General features: G+C 34.6%; 2 protein-coding genes and 2 pseudogenes across 2 annotated transcripts; all 4 read right to left on the reverse strand.

Annotated features, from left to right (window-relative positions):
- Window positions 1–1,117: 1,117 nt before the first annotated feature.
- LOC120195015 (membrane protein PM19L-like) lies at window positions 1,118–1,570 on the reverse strand. Its single transcript, XM_039197162.1, has 2 exons — window positions 1,431–1,570; window positions 1,118–1,350 (listed from the first exon to the last, which is right to left on the reverse strand). The coding sequence occupies exons 1-2, from the start codon at window positions 1,540–1,542 to the stop codon at window positions 1,118–1,120; spliced, it is 345 nt and encodes a 114-aa protein (XP_039053093.1). The 5' UTR covers window positions 1,543–1,570.
- A 4,294-nt stretch (window positions 1,571–5,864) lies between these two features.
- Window positions 5,865–7,640, reverse strand: LOC120195016 (annotated as a pseudogene).
- Window positions 7,641–8,393: 753 nt separating this feature from the next.
- LOC120195017 (phytochrome E-like) lies at window positions 8,394–11,464 on the reverse strand. The gene is made up of 6 exons (XM_039197163.1): window positions 11,384–11,464; window positions 10,435–10,502; window positions 10,259–10,335; window positions 10,000–10,078; window positions 8,496–9,663; window positions 8,394–8,450 (listed from the first exon to the last, which is right to left on the reverse strand). Exons 1-6 carry the CDS (start codon window positions 11,462–11,464, stop codon window positions 8,394–8,396), a joined length of 1,530 nt encoding a protein of 509 aa, XP_039053094.1.
- A 145-nt stretch (window positions 11,465–11,609) lies between these two features.
- On the reverse strand, window positions 11,610–22,939 carry LOC120195019 (annotated as a pseudogene).
- Between the last annotated feature and the right edge of the window lie 4,488 nt (window positions 22,940–27,427).

Here is a 27,427-nt window from a genome sequence, read left to right on the forward strand (position 1 = left end):
AAGGCTCAATGATTTTCTTTAAAGAATAATGTGCGGCAGACCTAGCTAGAAAAACACTCGTAAGTTTCGTGGCAGTGATACTTTGGATGCCGGTAGTTGCTAGTTATTGGTTACTAGCATTGAGTACAATCATTTATTGGCACATTTGCGGCGTAGTTTCTTAGCTAGGTTCATGTTGTATCTATTTCTTGTTTCCAGGTTGCAGGGACTAGTTTCCTAACAGAGTATATTAGTGCTTCTTTGTGTAATTTCAACATGGTTCCTATGTCAGTGTCTATATTGTGAATTTTGATAATATCTTTTTGTTTCAGAAAATTTATAGATGTGTTTGCTTTCCAAGACCAATTATAGGTGCAAAATACTACTTTATAATCTATGGATAATGCATTATTGAAGACTTGTTTCTTGAACTTTTCATTGACAAACTAATTTGTTAGCATGGCAGGTCTTTTGATTAGTGCTGCTCCTAGGAGAAATTTGGTTCTTGAGTATGGAACCCATTAAACTTAATCGAATTAAATTGACTATGGTTGGTTTCGATCAGTCTGGTAAATCGGTTTTAATTAGGTAGTGCTCAGCCGTAGCTGATATGTGAAGAATGCTACTTTACTGTCTTTTTTAGGTTGGAGATTGATGGAATCTTGTCATTGCACCAGAAATTTTGTAGGTCCAAATGAAAACTCATTTGTATCACACCAATTACATCTAAAGAATCAAGCGAATGCGAAAGAGAGAATTTCATGGCAATAAAAGATATAAAATGAAGTAATCACAGAGCTTTTATCCACTTTAACCATGTTTTCAGCTTCAATAATTCACGCGCCGCCGCGTTAATTGCTGCAATGTAGAAAAGCTGTGTAACTGTATGATTATAAATGCTTCCATTGTTCTCTGCAAAAGAAGAGAGAATTGGCGTTAACTTAATTATACTAGTCGAAGAGTTTTATCGAGTTGAGAATTGGGTGGGTGCTGAATTCCATTCATACCAGACGAGCATTCCTGTCTTGGAGCTCAATTTCTTTGCATGCAAATTTGCCAAAGAAAATTTTCAAGTTAGTTTGGGAAGTGGGAACATAGTAAGATTTGATTCCCAAGCTTGTGTTTATAGATGCCAGAGTTAAGAGGCTGACCCCATGCCGAGTAAAGTAAGAGTCCAAGCAACGCCAGCAATTGAAGCTGCTGATGGCAAGCTACCAGCATGCCATGAACGGATATGGTTGATACCAGCGATTGCGGATGCTACACCGACAACTCCGGCGAGCATAGAAAATGTCACGAAGAATCCGGTGGCAGCATTTCCCATGGGGAAGTAAATGGTTGAGAAATGCGCCGGAAGCTCGAAGCCAGGTCCTGCAGGTGTCACATAGAGAAACCATCTAAACTGAAGCCTTAGGCATACACTATAGGCGAATATTTGAAAGGTGACGTACCGATGATAAAACCATTATCAATAGCTTTATTGACTGCCCATCCACCAATCCCTAAAACAATGGCATACATGCAGAAATTAAGGAACAGAAGCAGAACAGCGACGGGTTTCATTTGAGCATTGGCCACTGCCTCTCTTTATCCGATGGTTTTAAGTAAAATAACCGTTGAAAAATAAGAGAGGTGCAATGCAAAAAAGATTATTGCAGGGACATGTGATTTGCGAGTTTTGGGGGCTAATATATATGCCGTCGAAATGATGGGTTTGGTTCTTTTCTTGCGAAGGCTTGGCTGTAAGGAGCATGCTTCATGGTCAAGGCAAGGCAAGGCAAGGCAATCCTTCAAAATAAACACCCATGTTCATTCTTGCTTCCTCGTTTTCCGCTTATTGTTGCGAAAATGCTACATTCTGTAATTCATTCGTGGGAGGAGATGTCATATTCTTAGATTCTTTGTCGATTGATAAAGAAAATTGATTGAAATTTTATTTGAAACCAAATGATAATTAGTATCATCTTATTTTTTTAATAAATTAATTATTTAATATAAAAAAACAAAATATTATGTGTTTTTCTATAATATAAAATCCAATCAATCCTTTTTTAAATACAATGTTAGTACTAACGTTTCTTATATGTAAACTGACAAATATAGAAGTTAATGTTAGTCGTCCCAACCTGTAGCATTTTGTGCTAAAAACAAACTTTAGTAAAGGTTATAATATCCCCCCAAGCGGAAAAAGAGAAAATGGGAATGAAAAGAAGAAAAAGGGGGAAAGTCTTAGATATATTTTTAACATAAAATTTTGTAATTTCATTAAAGAAATATTTTTTTAAAATTAATTATCAGTAATAATTATCATTTATTATTTATATTAAAATACTATTTTTCATTCAATTATATAGGAATAGATATGTGTATATATATATATATAATATCTTAAATGAAAATATATTATAAATATCTTAGATATATTTTATTTTAGATTCTTTAATATTTTTTAAAAAATTAAATTTAAATATCTAAATTCTTTCTAGTTTTGTATTATGTACTTTTAAGTTTTAACTTTTTTTAAAAAAAGATTATTAATTTGTCAATATGAGATTCGAAGAAAAATCACGATCAGTATTAATATTTTTAATATTTTATTTGAAAACAAATTTTAATATATATATCCAAATTTTATTCTTATAATTAACTTCAAATCACTAATTTTATGTATTGATTATATATTATAAACTTTTAAATTTTGTGTTATATATGTGATTTTTTTAATAAACTGAATAAAAAAATAAAAAATATGAGTCAGATATTCATGAGTTGAAAATGCAGAAACCCAAATTTATGAGTACTCAACTAACGGATACTCAAACTTAACGGACCAAAACACAGATCAATAAATACACTATTTAAAAAATCGGGTACCCGGTACTTTGACTACCCGAAAATACGGTTTTGGAGTGAAACACCCCCAATAGTAATTGTTTGAGTTATACACGGTATAAAATATAATTAATTTTCAACGTATTTTTTTCTTACAAAAAAGGGTAAATTATAAATTTAATAACTGAACTCTCATACGATTCCTATTTTATTCACCATACTGTCAAAATTTTCAATTTGCTCACTCAACTTTATGGATTGAACTTTTCTGGTCACTCCACCGTTATATCACTAACAACTCATTAACGTCGAATATTTTAATATTAAACATGCCACGTTGGATTTTCACGTAATAATAATAATAAGGGTAAATTATAAATTTGATAACTGAACTTTCATATGATTTCTATCTTACTCACCGTACTTTCAAAATTTTTAATTTGCTCACTCAACTTTATAGATTGAGTTTTTGGCGGGGGTGAGACGAACGGACATGGGGTGGCTGGAAAACATATTCGAACTGTTTACCCAACGACCGACGACGGAGGCAACGACGATGAGAGGGCAAATCGACTGGGTTTTGGTTGTAAAGAGGAGAAGACTTCAGTAGTGTTAGGCGAACGGATGGCCTGAGTGGCCAAAAATTTATGAAAATCGATGGGAAGATTTGGTTTCTCGACGAACCTTCGACAGTTTCTATACGACAAACGATGAAGAGTCTTGACGATCAACCACCAGGGTTTTAGTCGCGGTGCCCTTGCGCTCACACCGATACTGGCAGTGATAATCACTGCCTAGCAGGGACGAAGATCAACGACGGGTCATCGAACGATTTCCTATGATTTTACGATGAACGACGAGCTTTCATCAACAGTGAAGGGTATGGCTTTGATCGGGAGGCGACACTAGTGCTGCTGGAGGTGGTGGTGCGAGCCAACACTGGTCGGAGATGGGTTTAGCGACGAGGGCAGCGGTGGATGATCGTTGGCAATGAGAAGTTTAACAATAGAGTGACCAAAAAACTCAATCTATAAAGTTGAGTGAGTAAAAATAGGAATTATATGAAAGTTCAATTATCAAAATTATAGTTTACCTTTTATTTTTTTTGACCTGTCATAACATCCGTGACTTTTAACGATTAAAAAATTATTTCTTTAAGCCACGTCATAACGGCATGAGAAGTTTAAAGACGGAGTGACAAAAAAATTCAATCTATAAAAATTGAAAAAATTGAAAGTTTTGAAAGTACGATAAGTAAAATGAGAATTATATGAAAGTTCAGTTATCAAAATTTGTAATTTACCGTACAAAAAATTAGGCTAATCAAAATCACCCACGTACTATAGTTGACCCTTAGATCTCCTTGATAATGCCTTCCTTTCCTTTGCGTTAAGGCGCGAAAACATATTTCTACTGTCGCCCCAAAACTATCAGCATTCAGCCGAGAAAATCTCCCGCCTTTTTGGCAGGCAAAGCATCCTTTTAGCTTTCGTTAAATTGAAGCTATTTTCTTGTCATTCCAAACTCTTTTTTTTTTCTTTTCATTTTTCGTTTCAATCTGAGGAAGAATTCATAATCAGCCCAAATTTTCATTTTTTATTTATTTCATCTTGGAAATAGAGGTGGCGAATTGATATCTTTTCAGTAATCTTGTTTGGTCAATCTAATGGGAAGCTCTGTGATGATCAATGTCCCATCATCGCGCAATTATCGGACGTCGGACAACGAAGGCGGTGATTGTTATGTGTTGAAGTTCGAAACATATCTTTCAGATCTGAATCAGCAATGCCAGGGCCTAGGGCATGAGGTATCTCGATTGAACTGTTTCAGTGTAGAAAACAAAGATAAATTAATGCATTTGAAGAGCAGGATTGAAGAATTTAACCAACGTGAAATCCAGTTAACTCAGGAAATCGAACAACTTGAACGGAAAGTTCTAATGTCGATTCTCCAAAAAAGGTTTGAAGACGATGAAGTGGAGAAATTTACGGAAGTGAAAGAAATTGAAGGATGTGAGTGTTCGAAAGAGAAGAAATTAGAACAAGAGTTTGTCAATCCGATGCTCGAAATAGGGAAAATGAATGATGAAATCAAAGATTTCAGGTTCGAAATTGAAGAAACCAAGAAATGTGAAGAAAGAGATGTTTAAAGAGTTAGGAATAGATCTATATGGCCAGCAAGAGAATCTGAGTCAACTAGTTTCGGACAAGGAGGGAACAATGGAGAAGTTTGAGAAGTTGGGAAATGCTGTTGATAACGTTAAGCGGGGTGATGGTGATGTTGTATATCATTAAAAAAGGCGAATGCAAGTGATAATGGTGAAGAGGAAGAGATCGGGGACATTGGAACACAAGAATTGCGCAAGGAAATCGAGCTCTTGGAGGCGATGTTGGAGAGGGGGAGTGTTGAATTACTTGACCTGAAGACGGTGATGAAAGAAATCGAGTGCTTGAAAGGGCCGGAGAAGGTGAGTGAGATGGAAGTGAAGATGGCGCAGTTGGAGTCTGGCTTGTTGGAGCTGAAGAGAACTATTGTGGAGTTGAAAGGTAAGAAGAGCATGTAGTTGAAGGGTTGGATCGCGAAAGATGAAGAAAAGCTCAATTGGTGTTCAGTTATTGCATCTGTTGGAGTCGCAGTTGTAGCTGTTGCTGCCATGGTTTTCATGAGTCCCCCAAGGTGGGGTGAACGTTTAGCAGACAGAGGAAACAAGCATAAAACGGATTAGATCTCCTTCATAATATCAACTCGTGTACTGATTAATTATCATCATATTGGAAATAATCAGGTTGTAAATCTAATCATTGCTATGATTTAAATCCTCGTTATCACAATTAGTAATGAAACAAAAACCAATGCCCGATCTAAAGTTACCTTAAGCAAGTTATCAAGTGTTGTAAACATAAAAAATCATAATTTTGAGAAAAATTTCATCAAAATACAATGTGACTTGGGGTTTACCCAATATAACAACCGAGTACTCGAAGCTAAATACCAAAAAAAAAAATACCCCCGTCAGAGATAGGAAGCTAATCTCATAAACCCATAGAAAGTGCTTTAAAAATTTCTCAAGACATAATTGTACTTGTAGTAATAATTACATAATACAAATGAAGTCCTGTTGAGAAAGTTATCGTCATCAAAACAACCAAATGATCCAAAATTTGCAATAACACAAACAATGAATCAATGCTAAATATAACAACTACATGCTCATTCATCTTCTTGGCTGCGCAGCCTGGCAAGCTTGTTCGTAACGACAACATCAAGCTGTGCTGCCCATTCAACGATCTCTTTTCTCTTCTTTGTGGAAACATCATGGGCAATCTCAGCACAATATGTCCTGAAAAGCAACAAAAAGTGAAATAAGAACACAAACATAAATTGTATATACATTAAACGGATGCATAAAACACAGTATGTATTAGATTACCTGTCGTGCATCATCAAAATTTCAAGTTCTCCAACATTGTGCACAACAAATTTCTTAAAGTCATTTGGGAGATAATGTCGTGTCTTCTTGTCTGAATCATAGCCAATGTTGGGCATCAAAGTGCATCCCTTAAATTTTCTTCTTACACGAGAATCAATACCCTTTGGTCTACGTCAGTTTGTCTGTAACAGCACATTCACAATAAGTCAAAAAAGTTTCTCACTTAGAATTTGCAAGCATAGAAAAAACTAAAGGGGTTACAAAAAGCAGATCAATGTGACCAGGGTTTTAGTAACAGAAAGTTTGTGTGAGAAAAAGCTAACTGTGTCGCAAGACCTGTTCAAAATTTTATATGTGCCCTCAAAACGAAATGTCCAGCTATGAATATATAAGAACTGCACATCAGATACCACGGGCAAAAGACAGAGAAATCTTATCAAATATGTAAAGCTAATTGAAATTAAACACAGTTAGTTTAGTATAACCGATATATTTAACAAATATTCAGTCTTTTTGATGCAGAAAATGTCTACAATCTCAGCCAAAAGATGGAGATTATTTTATATAATCATCACACAGGGATCAGGTCGATCATTCTTTTTCATGGTAGATTGCTTGAAAATGTAAGAAAAAGCAGGTACTCCAGCAATTAAATCAATTGACCAGAAATTTGAGAGAAAAAATGCAATAGGGATCAGACGGTAGTAAAAAAAAGAATACGCAATTTTGATAAGAATGGACCAGATTAGCTATCAATTGATATCACCATCCTCCAACTAGAGCCGAAAGTATGACTGGGTATCAAACAACAATCATCACATCCACTAGCAAAATGAAACGTTGAAAATAATCTCACCATAACAAATGGATCAAATAGACGAATGATACTGACTCCACATCTTACAACTCAGTGTCAAATATTTACTTCTCTGCGCACGACTAAAATTCAAATCAAACTACACAAAAGGATGTTTTAGATCGAACTTTTGAAAGGTAGTAAAAGATGAATGGAAATAGAATATTTTGAAGTTACCTTAACGGAGACTTTGCGGTCACTCTGGGGTCTCTTGAACTTCTTGACCCTCTTCTTCACGATTTTCTTACTTAGAAGCGCACCGCCATCTTTCCTTTTCCTTCTTCTTACCTTTACAATTACCAAAGTCCAAAACAAATTTTTAAATTGCACAACTAACTTACGGAAAATCTTAAGAACTCCAGATAGTAAGAATGAAGGTGCCGATACTTACTGGGATATTAGGGTTTGGCTTGAGCGCCTCACTATAGAGTTGCTGCAGTTTATATGTGTGTGTTCGGAGTGATGGCTCTCAGGGTTTGTGTATTTTGGATTTCGAGCCATTATTTAATTCCTCAACTGGGTCATCGGATTACCTTTTTCCATGGTTGGCCTATTCATGCTTACGGATCCAATTTATAATTGGCCCAATTTGTTTTTATTTCTTTTTTATTGGAAAAAATGCAATGCATCCATGGTGGATGTATGATCATATTATGTAACATTTTAATATTTTTTTAAAATGGATTTTATTTTCATTTTAATATATGCATTAAGACGAAATTTTTTGGATAGAATTCAATTTTTAGAATTTTTGAAATACTTAATGTTTATTTAATCATTATTTTAGTTCACTCTAATAAATCCAACTATTTTGAAATTTATTTAGTTAACCAATTAAATTTCAGTAAGTATTAAATAACATCAAGATTTTTATTTTGTTTCTGGCAGGTTTAAAGATGATTTAACGAAGACTAATGCTCATATTTCATTCCCCCACCCCCCAAAAAAAGGCACAATTTTATATTGCATACAATCATAATTTTATTGGAGTTGTCAAAAAGATGAACCAAAGAGATCCTGGTAAAACCAACACGGTGCCTTAATTAAAAGGTTGCTGCTTACCTTATTTGCTAGAGGCTTTGGGACGCAAGATAAAAGCTATTTGGCCCCATTGGCACACTAACGTAGCAAAGAGGTTGCTTGAAGAGCTTCATGTCACTCTGGTTTTATGCCTTTTGCTTTCCTTATTCTAATTTTGACATCGATGAGGAAGTAGCATTTTCTATGTTCCCTGACATAGTGAACATCACTATTCATCTTATTTAGAAGCTTTCGTGACCTGTTTAGCGCTATGCCTTATCGTGTTGTAGATTGGTTTCCAACGTTAGGAATGCCTTTACCGGGGTGAGCCAGCTACAAGCACAGAAGAAGAAAAAAAGTCATCTCTGATGGATTAACCATGTAGTAACTTGGGCATGGCATGTCAAAAATCGAGGTTATGAAGGAATCTTCTGTCGAAGGGGGGAAAGGCACATAGCGTCGAGAAGTGTGATGACAGACAACCAGTCCCCAGAGCTTTTTTGAATCATTACCATTAATAACGACTGCCATCACTAATGAGGCAATGGAGCCCATGTTTTCCATGTACTGTATGTGGCATCCATGAGGTGACCTTAATGTTGAATTTGCAAAGCAGAGAGGCCGCTGCAGCTCATTACTTTGAATGACCTTGACTGGATTTGCATGACAATCGCAGATTAATCTCACCCGATTCTGCTTGAACAAAAAGCGAACAGCTTGGGGTATATCTGTGACTGGATAATGCACACCCAAGTATGGCTCTAAATCAGACCTCCGGATTTCTGACACAACTTCACCATGATAATCATAATGGAACTTGTACACCATAACCCTGTCATAGCCAGTAATCTTTTGAACATCCTCAGCAACTGTATCACATAATAAACCGATATCACCACCACGGAGTGACTGTAACATAGCAATTTCCCTAACAGCAAGTTTCTGTGAATGCACAGCACCAGTAAATGATAATGCAAGATCCTCTAACCGTGCAGGTTCCAAGTCGATCACAGTTCCCACATCAATCCTATGCAATATAGCAAAAAATGTCTTCCGACTGCTCTTGGAATAAACCCAAATTGGATTTAACAAAGAAATATCTGTAGAAGCCATGGCTTTTCCCAAGGAATCCCGTGATGAAGGAATAAAAAGGCTTCTTGCATCCATTCCAATCAAATCCTTGAACCCTTTGGACTTATCTTTGCTATCCAAATGCAAACCCAACAACTCAAAGCAGTTCTCACTATAACTAATGATCCTAAAGGTTGGTTCTTCAATAGCAATCATACAACCAAAGCGTTCAAGGATTTTTGACAAATTAGCAGTTATTTGTTCTTCAGGTACACTTTGCGGAGCATAAACAACTGATCTTGAATAGTTAGACTTACCAGACACACCTGACTGCTCAAACTCTGCCACAAGCCCAGCATCTGCATTGCACTGAGCAATGGCTTTGCCTTTGGGTTTCATGTTATTTGCAGCTGATGATGAAAAAGTAGTATTGGGTTTTTGTTCTTCTTCCACTCTCAAGTTCGGGTTTGGTTTGCTGATAGGTTACCTTCTAAAGAACTCATTTGTTTTTGGTAAAAAAGAGTAGCCTATAAGTAGATCTTATCTCATCCCATCCTTACGCATATTTAGCTTTGTTGTTACTAGTTTTCATTTACCTAATCAAGGTTCTTCTTGATAAAACCTGTCTTGAATCAATTTTGGATACAATAATTATGTAACCGAACCATGATTATAGTAACAGCAAACACTGTCACTCTCATACCATATGTCAACTTTTGTCTACGAGACCCTTTTCTCACCGTGCTTGTTTCGAAATAAGATTCTTTTTTTTTCAACTTCTCTCATCTCAAATGGTAAAAATGAGACACACCACAGCAATAAAAGCAGTTCCTCAAATCGTATCATCAACTTGACGAAATCAATCACATCATGTTCGGAGAGCCAGGAAGCTGTAAGTTTAATAAATGTTAAAACAAAGAATATCAGTAAGGGGACATGGTGTGGTGCTTGGCAGTCCTAAAAGTAAAGGGTTGAAATAGAAATTTGTAAGCCCACTGCCACGGGACCAAAGAGACGGGACGAAAAATTTGTCGGCTTTGTGAGAAGCATAAGATATCAAAATAATATACCATGTTTGTTTTGACAATAACTATGAACAGAGAAGATAAGGCACCAGCAGTTTGGTCCATTTCTATTGGACAGTGCACTGCACATCCCAAATAAATGAAACTTCCCAACAAACATATAAAAGAATATTGAATATCTTTGTTAAATATGAGCCACTGGCTTTTGTTTTCTAAAACACCTGCACTGCTCCTTTTCTTTCCAACTGTCTCCACGATTAAGTAAATTAGTGTTCATCTCAAGTCTCAACTGTTGCAGATAAAATCAAAACATAGTTCTAGTCACATTGTTCCTTTCATTAATGCAACCACAAGCGGATAAGTATAGTACATCAAATCATCACTTCAAATCCAACTGAATCTGTGTTTGAATTGAATTACTTGAAAGACTTTAGCCACCCATTTGCAGATAATGGAGGGAAAATACCAAAAAATCAAATCTGCTATTATATTTGTTATAGTTATAGTATGAACAAACCCAGACATATTGTTACAACTCAATTTCACTTAGCAATGACTCACCGATGGCTAATCAGCTGTACTTCGAAACTATTGGGAACCTAAGGCTAATCCACTGTACTTAGAAACTATTGGGAACCTAAAATTTAATGAAGTTGATTCATACAACTATTTTAAGAAATTATAATAAACGTGTTTATGGTTCAAAACTCACCAACTACCCCTTTTGAGTTCCCGATGTAACAAAACAAAAAACCAAATTGAATCATGTTTTGAGATTATAAAAAGAATTGTCGTTTATATTAACGTCCTCCAATTTGACAATCTAATTGTTCACAGCAAGTTGGCAAAGTCATTTGGAATTTCTTTAGCAGTCGAATAACTGCTAATTTTTACTTAGAATGTTATTTTGGACCAAATTCCATTTGGTTTTGTAATTGTTTTCATTTCTTCACTAGGTTTCTTATTTATCATTACCAATTGCTATTGACTTAATTTTTTTAATTTCTGGTTATCCAAAACGGGCATGTGTAGCAGCGACTATTTCGTTAACATTCTTGATATGAAACAAGTTGATCAGGTTTAAATTATAGTCTCTGAAAATGTCTGAACCCAGGTTTCTAGTTCCTGTAAGAGAGCCATATTAGGTGGCAGCATCAGTCATGAACTAACCTTCCCCAGATGACTAACGATGCCACAATGTTCTTCCCGAGCCTGCATCATTCCTTTACTCCCAGCCTTCTTAGTGGACATTCGACTAGTTAATTAATTAAGACATCATCTTAGATCTAGAGATCTGGATGATCAGAGTAATGTGTTGATTTTACCACATGACTTTTTGTAGCAAAAGTTCCAATTGTCAGCGACCTAAAGATTTCAGGTCAAGTAACAGATCAGTTAACAAAAAGTTTCATGTTCTATAGTCATTGAAGTTGGGACACCTAACAGGAACCATCCCTAGTACAGGAGATAACACCGCATCAGCACATCACTTTGACTCAATATCATTGGCTTGAGAAAGATCATTGCTGGGAATTGGGAGATATTGCAGATAATACAGTTCCAGATGCATCATTCCTGCTAGACAATGAATCTTGGCCCTGCATTATAAGAAAGAAATCAATGTGTACGACTGATTCACAAAAGAGATGAACATTCATATATTTGAAATAGAATTTGTTCTGGACCAACAATTATTGAGAACAATATTTCAAAAGTGAGGTTGATGAAAAAGCAGGTAGGAAGCATTATAAATTCATCGCAAGCAACTTAACCAGATCGAAAGGAGGAACTCTGATTATTCACCAGCTTTAGAGAAGATGGATTTTCCATTAAAACTCTTTAAGACATGTCTAATCTCAGCTAAAAATCTAATCTTATTCACCGCATAAACTCTAATTAGAAGAGAATAGTACTTCAACTAACCTGCAATGTTGTTTGTCGACCTGGTTCCATCATGGATTCCTACAAGAAATATTAATTTTCCGTCAGGATGACAACTTAAATATAAGAGAAAAAGTTCTAATTTGTATCCCCTTCTTATGACTAAAAGATATTTTCCATTTAAGAGTAGACTGCACTGCTACAGATGTAATGTGATCATTTCAGGTTATAGGTATTTAGGTTCAAATTAAACCTATATCTAAATGATCCCACCATGCACCAGTGTGTTAATGAACAGATTCCTTGTACTAGTGTGTTAATGAAAGCACACCTCTTTGCTCCAGTCATTCTGCATCTGAACCTGAGAAGTTGTGACCTGCCCTTCTTGTCTTTTTTCTTGTTCTTGCTGCTGCTGCAAGTAAAGATAGTGATTTGGTGGTGGAAATTGCTGCTGATAAGAGCCTAGCGGCTGAAGCTGCTGCTGCTGAAGATATTGTTGAGGCTGATGTTGAATAAATTGTTGTTGCTGCTAATTCTGTAGTAGCTGTGGCTGCCGATAGGGTGATGATTGCTGTTGAAGAAATTGTTGCTGCACTTGCAGCAGCTGTTGGTGTTGTTGATACTGTTGCTGTAAAAGCTGCTGCTGGGGCTGCTGCAAAAGAAATTGCTGCTGCTGTTGCTGTTGGTAGTAATAATATTGCCACATTTGATTATATGCTTGGTTATTCTGCATTTGCCCATGTTGCTCATTGCTTTGCATGGAATGTTGAGGGATATGTGGTTGAGGATAAGCAGGTAGGGGAACTGGTGGAATCTGACTTGGGGCAAAAATTCTGTTGGTTCATATTCTGCATAGACCAGGTATGAACTGTAGCTAAATTAGGATGAGCAGTAGATGTGGGGTACCGACTCTGTGATTGGTCACCTTGATGAACTTGTGGGCTCTGTGAATGCATAGACTGACTGGGACAACCTTGACTCACAGGCATTTGTGTGCCAGTTTCATTTCGCGGATACTGCCTGTTTGGAGACATCTGTTGCCTTTGATGCAGCCTTTTATGAGAGTACCTTCTATGGCCAGATTTATTTGCTCGATGAACTCTGTCAGCACTAATCCTTTTATTCCAGCTTCCACCATCATCTGGAGGTGTCCACTGCAAAAGTAGCTCTGTTTTCTTGATGTTCTGCTGACTTGCCAAAGATTAAGGACTTACCATTTCAGTCTGAATTCCAGCAGAATCAGATTGTAACACCCCCAACCCGTATCCAACCCGGATACGAGTTAGAGATATTACATTGACTTTTAAAACACAACTCATTACAAATAATAGCAAAATATTTGAACTTATATTACGAAAAATACAATAATATACATATGGTAATATAAGTTTACCAAAATATTCAGAGCATACACAATTTAACTCTTTAGTTACATGCCAACATCCATTTTCATAACAAAATGGCATACTGATTAAGTTGCTTCTGATCTGATAGTTGCAGGAGTAATGTTGTCCAACTGCTTAACCTCGATCGTCTACTTTATCGGATCCTACGTATGAAACACTCACACATTAAGTCATCGACTTAGTGAGGCAATATAATAATAATATCGATAGATATAAAATAATTGCCAAAATAAGATGGGTTGCAATGATAAGATGTATGTAAACAATGCAATAACCAGAACCATGTTTCTTACACATATACTTATCAAATTCACATTCATAAGTTCGCCTTAGTAAGTTCATTAGCCCATGGTACCATACAGAGAACCTAAGGTATGTGAGTATTGTGAGGTTGTGCACTATGCTGTCACCACAGCTCATATAATTGCACCTAAGTGCCACGTAGAATTGCACCGGAGTGCCGCGTAGAATTACACCGTAGTGCCATATAATAATGTCCATAAGGACCACATATCATTCCTTAAGAATCATATACATATGCCAAGGATCAAGTATGTGTCTCACCAGACCTCACACATGTTCCAAAGAATACATATATGTCCCGAAGGACCACATATCATTCCTTAAGAATCATATACATATGCCAAGGATCAAGTATGTGTCTCACCAGACCTCACATATGTTCCAAAGAATACATATATGTCCCGAAGGACCACATAGACCCTCTACCCTTGACATGTTAACTATACCTATAGTTCTCATTTACATAACATGGGCTTTCACAATTTATCTTATTTGTATCACGTAGACATATTATTTTCATACCTTTATCACATAACTCATATAACTTTTTCTTGCATATTCATGTCCCATAATACATATGGTATGGATTAATGTCATATATCATAATATGAAATACTATCATGTATCAAAATATTGAATCTAGACTTATCACAAGTCTAGAACTGAATAAAATACATATTCATGCTATGCATATGCACTCACCTAGATTCTTTGTCTTTCCCTCGATTGATCCTACTTGTTGATGGTTCCGGAACTCGTTTAGGCTCGATATCTACATAGTAATTCATTGATACTTATCAGTATACTAATTAATATATTCTAAACTATCATTTCTTAGGCTAAAAGAAAAATAATTTTCATCTTTTAATGGAGGTATGCATCGATGCATAAATCCTATTCGATGTTTGTATTTAATGGGGATGCATCGATGCACTCCTTATGCATCGATGCATAAATCCTATTCGATGTTTTCTTTTTAAATTAATGCATCGATGCACTGCATGTGCATCGATGCACCTTAAACAATTTCTGGGATTTATCATCGATGCATCGGTGCACAATGAATGTGCATCGATGCACATTGCCCAGAATTGTCATTTTAGCACGAAAATCTCTTCTTAGTCTACTTAACACTTTATATTTCCCCTCTTTATATATCCTTAACTTGCATACTCTTACTTAAACTAATTATTATCCATTCCATACTTTTTGAAACTTAAAAATCCAATTCTCCATGTAGAATTTAAGAATCTAACCCAAATTCCAACATGTTATAATTTGAATTCTAACACCTCATACTTCTTAGTTAGCTTTATGACAAGTCAAATTCCACTTCTAATTCTTATTAGGAACTCTAATCCAAGATTTCACTTTTCTACTTCCTTTCTTTGATTCTTCATATTCTCCTCATCTTATGGTTTTAAGATAATCTAAGCTTTCCTTAAGCTTAGTTATCAACTAAGGATCAATAAGAAACCTTAAATTCATCAAGAATTTAATCAACAAGAAAACTCACATTTAGCTTGGTCTCTCGATGGAGAAGAAGAAGTGAAGAAGAAGAGAAATCTGGAAACTTTTGTTCTCTTCATTTGCCTTCCACGTGGATTTAAATATCTTCATCTAATATTTAATTATTTCCCCTATTAAAAGACTCCTTTACCCCTTTAGTTCCTCCTTCTTTGTTAATTGATCCTACACAAAACATTCCCATTTTTTTTTTGATAGGAATGGAAGGCCTCGTTAAAAACCTCCTTCTTGATTAAAGGAACTTAGTGGTAAGCTCCTTAATCAGCGGAAGGAGGAAAAGAGTGCCTTAAAAACTTTATTGATAATATAATCTTACATAAGATTTAAACACTACACCACAATACATCCCATAAAACTTAACAACAATTTTCTAATAGACCTTCTCGCTGGACCAGAAAATCCAGTGACAGGTCCTTACAGTCAACCTATCCCTTTCTTAGCTAAGCTATCAGCCTCCCCATTGCTCGCTCTTGGAATCCACCTCACTGAATGAACCTTGCCATTTGAAAGAGTCAAAATTCTGATTAACCAAAGACAAGTAGAAAACAGGAGCCAAAGCCGGTGATTTAATCCATTCCACTACCGACTTGCAATCACTCTCAACAATCAATCTCCCAACAGAAACCCAAACTGAAGCCAGAAAAATTTCAATACCCCTTTTAATAGCCTTTAATTCAGCTAGCGGAGGAGTAACTTGGTCTACTTTCTCTGAAAAAGTCAAAAGCGTGCAACACTCCGAATCTCTCAATATACCTCCTATACCTCCACCCGAGCCTCCAAGCCTAACAGCTCCATCAACGTTCATCTTAAGAAATCAAGGGGGGAATCCAACGCAGATTATGACCAACTTTGACTAAAGTTAGAGAAACCCATCTGCTAGAGATGGATTACCAATTAGCAAATCCTGAATATTAACCGTAGGAAACTTGGCTAAAAACCATTTTGATAGCCTGAATCTAACTGTAAAGAACAGAGACATGCTGTCCAGGTTAGAACCTTCGAACACTATAGCATTCCTGGCTTTCCAGATTGACCAGAAGATACACCTGGAATAAACTTCCATATCGTCGAGTTTCCCCTCAACTCACCCCAGGAACTAAGCAAAGCATGAGGGTCTTGAGGAAGAACAAACGAAATATCCCAGAAGCTAGCTATTTTATTCCACAAATTCTAAGCAACAATACAGGAAATAAATAAGTGTTGAACTGTTTCCTCCTGAATCTTGCAGAAAGGACGCTGTATATCTTCCCCTAAAGAAACTCCTCTTAACCAACTCAGCCTTAACTGCCAATTTCTGATGTGCAAGTTGCCATAGAAAAGCTTCCACTCTCGGTGGAGCCAAACCCTTCCAAACTCCTTGTAGCCACACATCATTACTCCCTACCTCCGAGCCAATGTTTTTCTTGCATGATTTAACCGAAAACAGTCCATCTCCACTAGCAGACCAAGAAAGAGAGTCCTCCACCAGCTCTGACAGTTTGACATCCTTTATTTTTGTCATCAAAGCTAACCACTGGTCCAATTCCCAATCACTCAGATTCCAATTTATCTACTTTGGTCACTGAATTTTATAATTTCACAATTTGATCACTAACCCGGTATGGAGGATGTTACACAGATGCTTGAGCATTCCTTGGGCTAGATTCCAGATTACCTCCACCATTACTTTGAGGGCCCTCTGGTGTAACTCCATCGAGCTTGTTGGTTTCTTGAGGTTCTTTTTTCATCATGCTTTCATTCGATAAGCTGGTTTCTACAGAAGTTTCACCTTGATTCACCATATTGATTGAATCCGAAGCCTCACAATCTAGATGACTCAATGAAAGTCTCTCCAAAGGAAGTCTGTTTACATCGTGTTCAGATTTATGATCATGCTCTGGCTGGAAGTCATTTTCCTTAGAATATTCTTCTGAAGTTTCTAAAGCTTCAACTTCCTTTTCCACTATCACATATTAAATTACAAGATGAAATATTGGCATTAGCTTTTATATCTTCTTCTCTGGCATGCTTTGAATCATCCTGTGAACTCTGCTGCATTTCCCCCTGCAATCGTTCATCAAATTCTCCTGATTGAAGATTGTTGACTGTAGCCTGGGAAAGGGGAATTTCATGATCTTCCAGCAATGATGATTTCTTGTCTGATACACAATCCAAGGCATCATGGTAAGGCTGGGAATCATCAACGTTAGGAGGTTCCAATATATTGTCTTGAGATAGTGACCGAACTGAGATGTCTGAACTTCCATCTCCAGATGGATGTGAAGGCGAAAAACCAGGGCTTTCTTGTCTTCTGGCAGCAGCCATCATCAAGGATATAGATTTTATACCATTAACAACAGAAAACTTGTAAGTGCTCTTCCTTGCAGAATCAGGAAAACACTTTATGTGGCGATTCCATGCTTTTCTTATATCATCTATGGTTCCACAAAGATCAACAAACTGGCCCACACAAAAGTACTTTGGCCAATCAGCTCCTAATAATTTAGAAACAACAACAACAACAGTCTTTTTCCATTCTCCACTATCTTTAAGTTTGTTGCATGGGTAATATTTCCACTACCAGATAAATTTTGATCAAAAACAAATTCTAGGCAAGATACAAAGAACTTATGGCCATATTACAGCCACTGTCATACTAAAACAGGATCTTGGAGAGCTGGCAACTAAATATATTTTCATACAAAGATATTGAAAATGGTAAAGATATTCATCACCAATCAAACCCAAAATTGAAATCTATATGTCTTCTTGTTGGGTTACTGTTGGAAGGTTGATTGTGGAAAGTGACTGTAAGTCGGCTGTGGAATGGATATTGTCCCCAACTTTGGCACCTGTTTTTATCTTACCTCTAGTTAAGGAGATTTCATCACTCATCTCGGATAGGGTGCACTCAGTTAGATGGATTCCAAGGGCATGTAATGGGGAGGCTGATAGTTTAGCAAAGATGGGAATTGGTTGATTGTTAGGCATTATCAGTGGGTTTTATTGTTTGAGTTTTTAGGTTTTTGGTTGTTAGTTGAGTGGTTAAGTTTGTTGTGTTTTTCAGTTTGGAGTTTTTGTTAAATATTATGTAATTTCGTATGAGTAATAAAATTTTTAAGGCTCTCTTCCTCCCTCTGCAGATTAAGGAGCTTATTATCAAGCTCCGTTAATCAAGGAGGTTTTTAATGAGGCCTGTTATTCCTATAAAAAAAAGCCAAAAATTCCAAGTCCACTAACTGGTTAGTTTTCAGAAAGAAGATTCCCATGTGAGTTCATATGTAGAATAGAGAGAGAGAGAGCAACATGAATAGTTAGAAAGGGTTTTAATCACTTTGGCCATAGTGAAAGGCCAAAACAGATTAAATGAGTTTAACAATCAATAAGGGACAAAAATACAAGTTACAATAGGATAAATAACATCCTCTTACATGCTTCTCCAAAACATAAACAGCTGTGGAAAAATTCGAAGAGAAAAAGTTTACCTGTAGATATAAGCTTGATATCTTCTCTGCTTCTTTTGAATCCATACCTTGTGATGGCCCTAGAGATATCACATCATTTATTATAGCATCTAACACATGTATGTCCTTAGGCCCTCCACACATCATTCCAAATTTTATCAGTTCCTACATAAGCATCAGAATGATTAAAACCTTTTTATCATTCAATAGAAGTCAAACTCCAATAAACAAGAGATTAAATGAGTTGAAGAGTTGGGAAAAGAGGGGACGATAGATTTCTAGTTTTGTACCATGCCTGCAAAATCACCAATTAACTGTTATATGGCTGAAGGCAGCATAAATGTTCTATTCAAGATTCCACACCGGACAAATTATAAGTTGAGGATAACTACCTCCAACAGCACTTTGCAATGAGGCAGACATTTAATACCATCTATTAAGATGTCTCTAGCAGCAACACTGTCACTCGTAATCTGAAAACAAAATTCTGTAAGAAAAAAAATAGCACGTAGAAGGTTTAGGTTGAATTGATCAAGGAAAATCCTTTACCCACCATGTATTGAAGTCGTGAAAAATTAATATACAATATGGGAAGAATGTCAAACTTTTTCTTTGCAGAAGCAATTTCCACTGCCTCCTTGTAATTATTAGAAGCTGCTACAAAGTTGCCCTGACAAATTGGGGAAAGCACGTGCATATATAAGAAATTACTACCAACCACCAAGCCCATTCTTATAGTCTAAATGAAGATAGAGAACTGCTTGCTAATCGCTTTTCCAGGTTACCTTTTATTGATACAATTTCAACAAAGCTAAGATCTGATTCTGTCTCATAATGTAGAAGTGCTACAAATTCACCTGAAACGTCCCTTATTTTCTCCTTAAACCTAGCACTGAAAAGGTGGATCACTGGCATTCTCTGCAACGTACATACGAGGAAGGACATAAACATCTCCAGTCACATATAAAGCAATGGAGAAAGCATCCTATAAATAGAAGCAGTGAACTAAAATTTCAGTACGGAAGAAACAGCTTTGGAATTATTAACAGAGTTTTGGAAATGTAAAAAACGTAGCATAAGTGAGCTAATCACTGGCTTTTCACTCGAGTTGCCTAAAGAATAACACAGGAATGTTGAGATTATAATTTCTTAGTTCTGACGAAAAAATAAGTATTCTTCAATAGTCCAGTACAACATATAACTATATAAGGAACTTGCAACTACAATACACCTACATCAAATTGTGATAAGCTACATTATGCAAATTGCAAATTAGAAGATAAGATGTTCTGAATTGGTAGTATCCATTAAAACTACTGTACTGCTTTTATGAAAGAGTATAAGCACAGTACAAGGATAAGTACCTTCAGAAAAATTTCTGTAGCTCGGGCCAGTGCAAGGTTTGCTATCTCTCTTCCACCCTTACTTTCCATGAAATCCACATATCGCATCCAAAACTCAGGATAATTCGCACATGAAATTAAGCATCTGTCATAAAGTTTAACAGCCTACAATGCAAAAGAAAACTCAGATACCAATTAAAGGCAAGAAAAGATGAGAACCAATTTATATACCATATCCATACCCAATCAAAATCACCATGGATCTCTACAAAGTTCAAATACTCATGCCAGTTCTCCAGTTGATTGATATCAAGCTCCTTTAATGAAAATAAGGCCTTCGAATGCCAGCCTCAAAGTGATGTATTTTTTCATCCAACTTGGACGCCTCCTGGTAAAGTTGCTTCCCAATGGACAAGTATTTTGCCAATGCTTTAGCTCCATCCATGCCAGTAGTAGAAGCATCCAGCAAGTCTTTGACAACACAAGAAATTTCTGCATCAGTAGAACTTGAAGAGACTTCATTTTCTACTTCGGGATCTAATTGCAAATCCATATCATTTGGAAATTGCATCTCCTCTTTCCAAGTGGCAGCCAACATCTCGAAACTGAAGACAAACACAAATGGTTGTACGATAATAATATCATAGCATCAAATGATAAGAGGCAAACAAAGAGAGAAATATGCAAGGGCACAACAAAGATCGAAGATATGCTAGATAATATCATACTAAGCTAATACATCAGCAGCTACCCAAATCAAAGAAGTGCTGAAGCATAATACCACCACACTAATAACCGATCAGATGAAGAATCTCATAAATATACGTAAAATACCATGAAACTATCATAGGCATTCAGGGGTTTTAATAATGCATCATGGTCACCAAACAGCAGTGTATAATGAGGTAGAGACAACATATTATTGGATTTAAAGGATATATCTGTAGCAAGTGAAAAATAAATACTCGTTTATGGTCCAAAATACCTGTTCTCTGTAAAGTAGTTGGACTGGAGATTTTACTATGATGCAATATTCAAGCATAACACCAATAAATTCAGCTGGATTTTGCAAGTCAATTTTTTCTGAAGTGTTCGTTTAAGCTTTTCTAGTCCATGAAACAAGATTTTCTTAGAAATCATAGCAGACAATACATAACCACGTAATTATAGGTGTACAAACTAGTACAAAGGAAAAACTAAGGACTCCTCTCAAGGTTCTATAAAGAAGTGAAAATACCTTTCATAATAACGATGTAGCTTTTTCGATGGAAATCTTAGAGTTTGGATACAAACATTAGCTAAGGAACTCCATTGTTGCCGAGAAAACTCAAACTCAACATACTTATCCCACAAGGTATGACATAAGTAATCCTTTCCAACAAAGGACATGGCTCTTTTAAACAACCTGTGAACAATTTCCAGAAAGATTATATATATCATAAATGTATCATGAAGCAAGAATATTCAAGACCTTGGTAAAAACGGCAGGGCAGGTGTAAATACATGCATCATCAATAAAACCTCATATCAGGTTGATGCATTGATAATGAAAGCGCAAAAGATTGTGATGTTAGGCCAAACCAGATAGTATTTAGAAAACAATTTGATATAAAATAATCCAGATATCCACATGAAGAGACAAATATACAATCTTATCCTTAAACCAAAATCAGGATCATACCAATAAAGCTAACATAATAAAGATTCAGTTCAGCCAACCCCAACAGAGTACGGTGGTTAGTCCATCTGTTCAGCTAAACCACCACAGAGTTAAGTGTAATTTTCCCAAACAATCAATCACTTCAATCAATATTTTCATTGTCCAACACTAAATTTATTAAAATCATGGATACAAGTAACTCGTGAAGCCAATTTTTCTCATCATTAAAAGACTTTAGGCACTAAAAACATTCCTAAAGTGCAACATGCATACATCAACTGCCAGGATAGTGCATTTATCAATTTACATTCATGAATGTTATCGTTAAGTAGACAACTCTGTTATTCCAAAACCTTTGGTAATAAAAATATATCTATTGTCAGGTAGCATGGTGTATTAGTCTAACAAATATTTCAAGAATAACAAAAGCATCAAAGAAGCAATCATCTCTTGTATTTACAGCCATTGCTTGTTTCTTAACACATACTATAATTTCAATCATTGAGATTACCAACGAATATCATTATCATCTTCAAAAAATGAAACAGCAAAGCCACAATAGTCAACCCAAACACCAACAGAGTATGTTGCCGATTGCACAGCTCGTTCAAAGATATCAACAGCTTTGTCAATGGTGCATAAGCGTATCATGTGATCAGCATACTTTCTCCAGTGACCATAGCACAAAGGAAACTCAGACAATAAGGAATCAAACTAAACATATTTTCTCTATGTCAGCCTGCAAATGATCAACATGAAACATTATAAATATGAGTAACCCATTTATCAGCATTATAAACAAACACAAAGGAATAGGAAACTGATTAAATAAACTTACATTGAACAAATTCTCAACCTCCAAGATAAGCTTAGCCCACCCATCGAAGTCCAAATCACCTTCAGCAATAAGTTCTTTAAGTTTCTGCTCACCAAAAACTTCTACAGACAAACAAAGAGTAGAACGACAACAAACGATTTCAAAGATAAACAAGAGATACAAAGGGGTAAAAAACAAAGGCTCGGAATTAATATTTAGTATTTAAGCAAGTGTTTACCTGAAGAATCTCCTTTCTCAGGCCACTCGGTTTCAATTTTAGAAATATGTACCTCCATTTTTTATACCAAGCAAGAAAACGACTCTGCGGCCTTCCTGCATCAAATTGGCGCAATGGCGATCTCGACCTTCCTTTGAAGATAGAAATTTTTATTTCGCAAAATGCCCAAATGGGCGATGGACCATATTATCGCATTTTACTGGGTACTTACAAGAAAAGTGGGCACGGATAATAATTTAGGTAAACTACACGGGTAACAACTCAACTATGGTAAAAAATTATTTTGACCATCAATGTTTTAATTTGATCAAATAGACCATCCAACTATTTAAATGCTTCAATCAAGTCATCTGTCGTTAACAATTAATGGAACAAGTGATGTGGCAGTTAAATTTGTTGATATAATTATAAAATTGGTCCATGTTACTTATATATTCTTTCAATATGGCCGTCATTTTAATAAATTAAAACAATGACACATGTCATCATTCGATTAGATGATTAAATTTATTTTTAATTTAATATATTTATTTTCCTCCGATCAAATGGTGACATGTGTCACCCTCTGATTGAAAGAATATAAAGCAAAGCATAAGGAGGTCAAGGGTGAGATTCGAATCAAGGGCCCCTTGGGTGAAGGGGAAGCACCAAACCATTGGGTCAAGTTTTAATACATATATATCTTAATACAGAAATAAATAATATATATCTTATATCTTAGTAAAATTTTCTTTGGCTTAATACAGAAATAAGTGCCTAAACTTTACCTCGAAAAACTATTTGGTGCGTAAAGAATTTTTCGCTAAAAATTAGTGCCTAAAATATTCTCAGTTACACTTTTAGTATTAAAAATTGGTACCTAAAGAATTTTTTTAGTAATATTTTTTAAAAAAAAATTAAAAAAGAATCCCCAAACTTTTAATGAAATTATAAAAAAACTCAAAAAAGTAAAATATCTCATTTCAACCCGGTTATCATGGTGGAACACCGGAGAAGCACCGACGGAGGGACGACGAGGATGGGTTTTGAGCGGAATTGGACTGTGGTTCGAATGGTGGTGACGGCATGGCATATGGTCGTCAGGATCGACGGAATCGACGAAAAATAACGACTGTGGCTTAAAATTCGATTAAACTTCGAACGCTTCTCCACTACAAACAATGGAAGCTTATGACGAAAGGTCACCAGGGGTTTGATCGGAGGTCAGCACTGTGCCGATGATAGTGGTGTTGATGGTCATCGGCCAGGGGAAGGGGAATGGGGAGAATGAGCACATAGGGGGCACTATTCCTTTTTATTTTTTTTACAAAAAATATTTTTTATTTTTAAATAAATTCTCAAAATTACCAGAACGTGACACATGCCACTTAACAGTCGGTTAAACGATGATTTTTAACGGCGGACACCTAAATGTATAACTTTAAAAACATTAGACACCTATTTTTAGCGAAAATTTCTTTAGGCACTAAAACGTTTTTTTAGACAAAGTTTAGGCACTTATTTTTATATTAAGCCTTTTTATTTAAATAACAAATAATATAATTAATAAATAAAAATTAAGATTTTTTTACATTAACAAAAAATACGAATATATAAAACATATTAATTTTTTATATAATTATATAATTTAATATTATATATATTAATAATATATAATATAATAAATTAAGATTTTTTTACATTAACAAAAAATACGAATATATAAAACATATTAATTTTTTATATAATTATATAATTTAATATTATATATATATTAATATAATACGGGTAATATTTTATATTAACAAAAAAATATGAATATAATATTTTATATATCTTAATTCTTAAATTTTAAAAATATTTTTTATTTTTATCTTAATTTATTAAATATATTTTATTTTTGTCTTAACCTATTAAATATTTTTTAATGTAAAAATATATATTGTATCTTTATCTTCACTCAAAAATATATTTTTATTTTTATCTTAATTTTTAAAAATATATTTTTAGAATATATTAACTTAAAATATTTTAAATATTTTATTATTATTTTAATAAAAATATTAAAGAAAAATTTTAGTATGTTTATTATATTCGTAATTTTGGTTATATTTTATTCTATTAAATTATAATTTATTATATATATATATATAACTATTAATATATATATATATAACTATTAATATATATATATAATTAAATAAAAAATTTAATATGTTTTATGTATTAATTATATTATTTGTTGTCTAAAGAAAAAAAATGTTGTATAAAACAAACCAAATGGATGTCTTGGTCCATTGTTTGGTGCTTTCCCCTTCACCCAAGGGGTCCTTGGTTTGAATTCCCTCTTGGCTTCCTTATGCTTTGATTTATTATCTTTCAACCAAGGGTGACATGTGCTATCTTCTAATTGGAGAAAAGTAAATTTATTAAATTAAAAATAAATTAAAATCAATTTAGTCATCCAATCGAATGATAACACGTGCCAATATTTTAATTTATTAAAATGATGACCATATTAAAAGAATATATAAGTAACATGGACCAATTATGTAACTATACCAAAATATTTTAACTGCTACATCACTTATTCCGTTCACTGTTAACTACAGATGGCTTGATTGAAGCATTTAAATAGTTGGATGGTTTGATCAATTAAATTGAAACATCGGTGGTCAAAATATTTTTTTATCATAGTTGAGTGATCACCCATGTAGTTTACCCAAATAATTTTTCTCGTGATTGAAAACCCATCCACAGTCATGATGACATAAGGAATTTAATGTTGGCCCAACTTATATGCTTTTATTAAGCAATCTAACTACTAAATGTATTAAGGATGTGTTTGAATATCACGTATTAATGGTAAAAATATAATTATTATAGAGATAAGTATTAAAATTTAATTAAATATTTAATATAAAATATTATCTTTACTTTAGTATAATCGTACACTTAAATTTTTAATTTTAATTAAATTATATATATTTTAAGAAAAAATAATTGTATTTAATTTTCATATTTTTTAATATAGTTATTTGTTATAAAATATGTAAATGTGAAATAATGATACTTCAAAAATGATTTTAATGATTTACAAAAATTGAATTAAATTAAAATTTCATGTATATATTTATATAAAATTTAAGTTTTTATATTATATTGTACATTCAACTAAAGTTTGCATATAATTTTAATATTTATTTCATAACTTTGCAAGAGACACTAAAATGATGACAAATATATTTAATTTTTTAAAAAATAAAAATTGCATAACTTTAGTACAGCTTGTGATTTTTTTTCACCAACAGTATATCAAATAATAATCGATATTAAATTACTATTAGTTTAGTTGACAAAGTATGAACCCCATTAGTTAAAAATCAACATTTTTTTTTAAAAAATACTGTGGTTAATATGATCGGAACTCTTCTGATTCTCATAACTTATGTAAGAATTGAATAGTGTAATTGTTCAATCCAATAAGACCACAAAGGATATTCAAACATATTATGTATATAATCACAAATAATTATATTTAAATCTAGTTATTGGGTAAACTATACGAATAATCATCTTGTTTTTGGTCTGATTGAATTTGATTACCGATTCAAAAATTAAATGGGTTTAATCTCTTATATTATCGATCCGTTCAATTTAAGTCCCTCAATATTAACTTCCGTTAATCTATTAACATAATTATTACGTGATAATTTAAAAAAATTCCACATAAATCACATGTTCTAAGTGACTTAGAATAAAAACTCATTAATATTTATATTATATATATTATTTTGCACCTATATATATTACAAGACCTGAGTAGGGATTAAAACCCTAACACACTTTTTACCAAAACATAAAGAAGAAGAAGAAAAAGAGAGAGGAGCGGCAGAAGAAGAAGAAGAGGGAAACTAAGTAGCAGTTTGATTTTTCTCTAATTTACATTGTCGAGTTTTAGGAAACTAAGTTTGGGAAGGGGGCGCTGCGTCAGTGGTTTCACCAGCAGCTGCTGGTGCTAGCGGTGGTTGAAAAGGGAATGGTGCAGCTGATGCATTGCTGTACCTCATAAGCACCCTATCTTATTACTCCACCATTCTTCAGCTTGTTGCATGCTCGGCGAACTTTCGTTTGCTGCAAAAATGTTGAGAGTCGGTACAAGGCTAACAATTACATATGATAACCAAGCTTGGTTTCTTAGTAGAGTAGTCAGTGGAAAGGTTCGTCAAAGCGATTTTGGTTCACCGGGTTTGTATTTATGTTGATTGCGCATTCGGTTACGTATATTTGTGTCTATGTGATCCATTCGATCGGTTACGTATGTGCCTATGTGATGCATGTATGTGTGATGAGCGTGTGACACAGAGAGGTGGATCTATTTCAGTAAAATCAACCATTAATTCAAGTACTCCAGGTTCGAATTGCTCGGTAAGTTCACACAAGATTGGTTGAGCTGCAGCCTCTCTGGAACTTCCACTATCATTAGATGGGACGGTAGCTGTGTTGCCTTCTGCCGTCTGGTTTTCCATGGTTGCTGGCATAGAAGCATCAGGTTTTCCGTAAGTGGTAAGAATGTTTCAGCTGATTGATTATTCATATCTTTAAAGGTTTCACTTT

Source organism: Hibiscus syriacus, unplaced genomic scaffold, assembly GCF_006381635.1.
Source record: "Hibiscus syriacus cultivar Baekdansim isolate YM2019G1 unplaced genomic scaffold, ASM638163v2 tig00117005_pilon, whole genome shotgun sequence".
Classification (NCBI taxonomy): Eukaryota; Viridiplantae; Streptophyta; class Magnoliopsida; order Malvales; family Malvaceae; genus Hibiscus; species Hibiscus syriacus.

Coding starts and splice junctions, on each gene's coding strand:
- LOC120195017 (XM_039197163.1), bottom strand. CDS start 11,464: ATGTCCACTAAGAAGGCTGGGAGTAAAGGAATGATGCAGGCTCGGGAA. Junction 10,336..10,434: donor AAAGAAAAGGAGCAGTGCAG/GTGTTTTAGAAA, acceptor TGGGATGTGCAG/TGCACTGTCCAATAGAAATG. Junction 9,664..9,999: donor GAACTGCTTTTATTGCTGTG/GTGTGTCTCATT, acceptor GTAACCTATCAG/CAAACCAAACCCGAACTTGA.
- LOC120195015 (XM_039197162.1), bottom strand. CDS start 1,542: ATGAAACCCGTCGCTGTTCTGCTTCTGTTCCTTAATTTCTGCATGTAT. Junction 1,351..1,430: donor TGATAATGGTTTTATCATCG/GTACGTCACCTT, acceptor TGACACCTGCAG/GACCTGGCTTCGAGCTTCCG.